This window comes from Pundamilia nyererei, unplaced genomic scaffold (assembly GCF_000239375.1).
Source record: "Pundamilia nyererei isolate P.nyererei 1_Seehausen unplaced genomic scaffold, PunNye1.0 scaffold03741, whole genome shotgun sequence".
Lineage (NCBI taxonomy): Eukaryota > Metazoa > Chordata > Actinopteri > Cichliformes > Cichlidae > Pundamilia > Pundamilia nyererei.
In genome coordinates, this window is record NW_005191142.1 from 1 (window position 1) to 2,968 (window position 2,968).

A 2,968-nucleotide genomic window follows, 5' to 3' on the forward strand; every position below is an offset into this window, starting at 1 on the left:
TGTGTGTTCATCTTTGTCTGTCTCTATTATTACTGCTTTACGCTCTACACCTGGTTGCTTCGTTTTGTGTTTTTCTGTTTTGGTGTTTGTAAGACATTTTTAAAAAAATGTTTAAAAAACTCTTTGGGTTTCCAAAGGATCTTCTAGCCCACACACCTGCGTCCAATCTCCACACCTGCTGCTGAGCTCCAGTAATCCTGAGCCTACTTAAGACAGAGGCACTTTGCTACTCATTGCTGGATCATTTAGCAATCTGCGTCAGTCAACCTGTAGCTTAAAAACTAGAATCCGCGAGTTGTCGTTCTGAGTGTGTTACTAACTGAAGCTTCTGTGCGTAGATCTTTCCTGGACCTGTCCCTGCCCACCTCAGAATCCTACGAGCGAGTGTGTGGAAGCGTGAGAGCCTGTTTGAGCCCCTCCTCTTACCCCACGGACCCTGGAGCCCTGGACCCCCCTCGAGCACACTGTACATATATAATCTCTGTTTAACCCAGAATTGAAATTAAAAGTTTTCTGCTCACACAGAAGGTCTTGGACACACCTTGTCCCTTTCCTCTTCCTTTGTCATTGGCCATCAGTAGCACAGTTTCCACCAGCACCCAGTTGGCCAACAGGCATTTTTATGCCTGAAGCAACCCTTTACTTTGTGCTGGGACCAGTACCATGATCCCAGCACAAAGGGCCATAAGCCAGCTACTAATTATATTACAGTAACTGTTATACTACTGTAGTTGAATTACAAAGGTTATTCAGTTATCTGCATGCTAGACATTGTTTTCACCGCTGATTGAGGAGGAATATGGTGGCACAGTACGATTCAGCCTTTCAGGACTGAACTTCAACAGGCTGACGAGCAGCCAGGCTGCAGCCTCCATTTCTACATGCTCATTATTTTACACCAGAATCACCGTGGCGACCACTTTAAAGTCTGTTTGGATTGGTGTTTATCTTTGCTTTGGGTTGATATGTAAACGTTAAAAGTAACAATGTATGTGTGTCCTCATTAGGGTAGGGATTTGTGTTGGAGTGTGGCACTGGAGCCAGAGATGAGGCAAGTAACATACGGCAGTATTTTTAGGAAAAGTAGCAGCTAATGCATGTTACTTTACTTTTCTTTGTGTAACAATCTGAATACTGAACATCACTGATGAGGACCCAAGAAGATTTAAAAAATTAGAATATGGACTTAGAGGACTGATGATGCGTTTTTGAATGTTTTTGTCAAGTTAGCAAGAGCAAATAATTTGATCCAATTAGGAAGTGACCACAACTAAGAAGTACTGTACATCAGGCAGTTTACAGCAAGACTACTGCATCCAATGTTTTGGTCTACGCTTGGTGTTTGGATGTAGTGCTCTGGTCACCATGGAAACTCATTCCATGAAGCTAATCTGAAGTTTGGAGGTCCGTCGTGATTGGCTCTGCAGAAAGCTGGTGACCTACGTTCACTCTGCGCCTCACCTGCCCCCGCTCGCTGATTCACGTGGCCAACCACTTCATGGCTGAGTTGCTGTCAGTCCCAATCACTTCCTCTTTGTTGTGATGACTTCAACAGGTGACTGTGAAATATTTATTTGTGAGGAAATTTCACAACTGGGCTTGTTGCACAGCTGACATCCTGCCACAGATCCACTCTGGATTTCACGGAGCTTTTTATTTACAAAGAAACATTTTATTTTTATTACACAGGAACAAAAATGTGTTGGATACTGATTCAGGGAGTCAGGTGCAGTTTAACAGCTGTCAAATTATCCATAATATAATTTTAATCCATAATATGACCGACTGATGGTTGTGAATGAAAATAACTTCTTACAGGTCAGATGATCAGTAACTAATGATGATAACATTAAAATTGCTTTTCATATCACAGTATGACACATTGTTTCTCTTTCGCTGCTGCAACAGCAGCTCCCACTGCCGCTCCCAGTGCTGCTCCCACTGGACCCAGCACACTTCCAGCACCCGCTCCGATACCCACACTCTTCAGGAACTTCTTCTTTTTCTCTTCCTGTCCTCCTGCACCTCCTTCAGGAACTTCTTCCACCATCTCTGTATCTTCTCTCTGAATACGTTCAGTCTCTTCTCTGATGGCTCTCTCAGCCTCCTGCAGCATCTCATTGGTGTAACATTTTCCTCCATTGCTCTGAACCATGGTGTTGATCTTCTCCAGCAGCTCCCTGACCTGAGAGACATCCTCACTTCTGTTCTTAAAAACATGATATCCTCCACCACACTGACTGATGAAGCTATGCAGACGCTGATTTCCATTTATTAATGTGTCTATGTTAGCTTCATTGTCCACATCATCTCCATGTGTGAACAGCACCATAGTATAATCTGCTGCTTCTTTTCCAAATATCTCCTGAAGGATTTTCACTGTTTCTTGTTCTTCTTTGGTGAATCTGCCAATCTGGATGACGATCAGGAACACATGAGGACCAGGAGCAACAAAAGAGATGCATCTAACAAACTGTTCCTTCACCTCCAACTCAGACACGGTGATGTCAAACAGGCCCGGAGTATCGACGACAGCCAGCGTCTGTCCTTCCACCTCTCCTGTTTCCTTCTGACACTCTGACGTCACTGAAGCAAAAGAGGATGTAGATTTAAAGGCTTTTCTTCCCAAGATGGTGTTTCCTGATGCACTCTTCCCAACTCCCGTTCTCCCAACAAGCACCATCCTGAGGTGAAGGTCCTCTGCATGTGCTGTGGAAGCTAAAGAGATGGCTGTCATTATTAGTGGGAGTCTCTCAGTCATCATGTGGAACAGTAAAATATAAACATGAGACTGACCTTCTGCTTCCTCCTGTACATGGATGACATCACGCTGTGTGTCAGAAGTGAGCGAGGCATCAACGTGTTGATCAGCAGGATCTACAGCGAGGACATCAGCATGTCATTCAGAGTGGATAAGGCTGCGTCCACACGTACACGGGTATTTTTGAAAACTGAGATTTTCCGTTTT

The 2,968-nt window shown here is 44.1% G+C and overlaps 1 protein-coding gene across 1 annotated transcript; it reads right to left on the minus strand.

Annotated features, from left to right (window-relative positions):
- Positions 1-1,650: 1,650 nt before the first annotated feature.
- Positions 1,651-2,855, minus strand: LOC102194838 (GTPase IMAP family member 7-like). The gene is made up of 2 exons (XM_005755840.2): positions 2,797-2,855; positions 1,651-2,718 (listed from the first exon to the last, which is right to left on the minus strand). The coding sequence occupies exon 2, from the start codon at positions 2,681-2,683 to the stop codon at positions 1,868-1,870; it is 816 nt and encodes a 271-aa protein (XP_005755897.2). The 5' UTR covers positions 2,684-2,718; positions 2,797-2,855; the 3' UTR covers positions 1,651-1,867.
- Between the last annotated feature and the right edge of the window lie 113 nt (positions 2,856-2,968).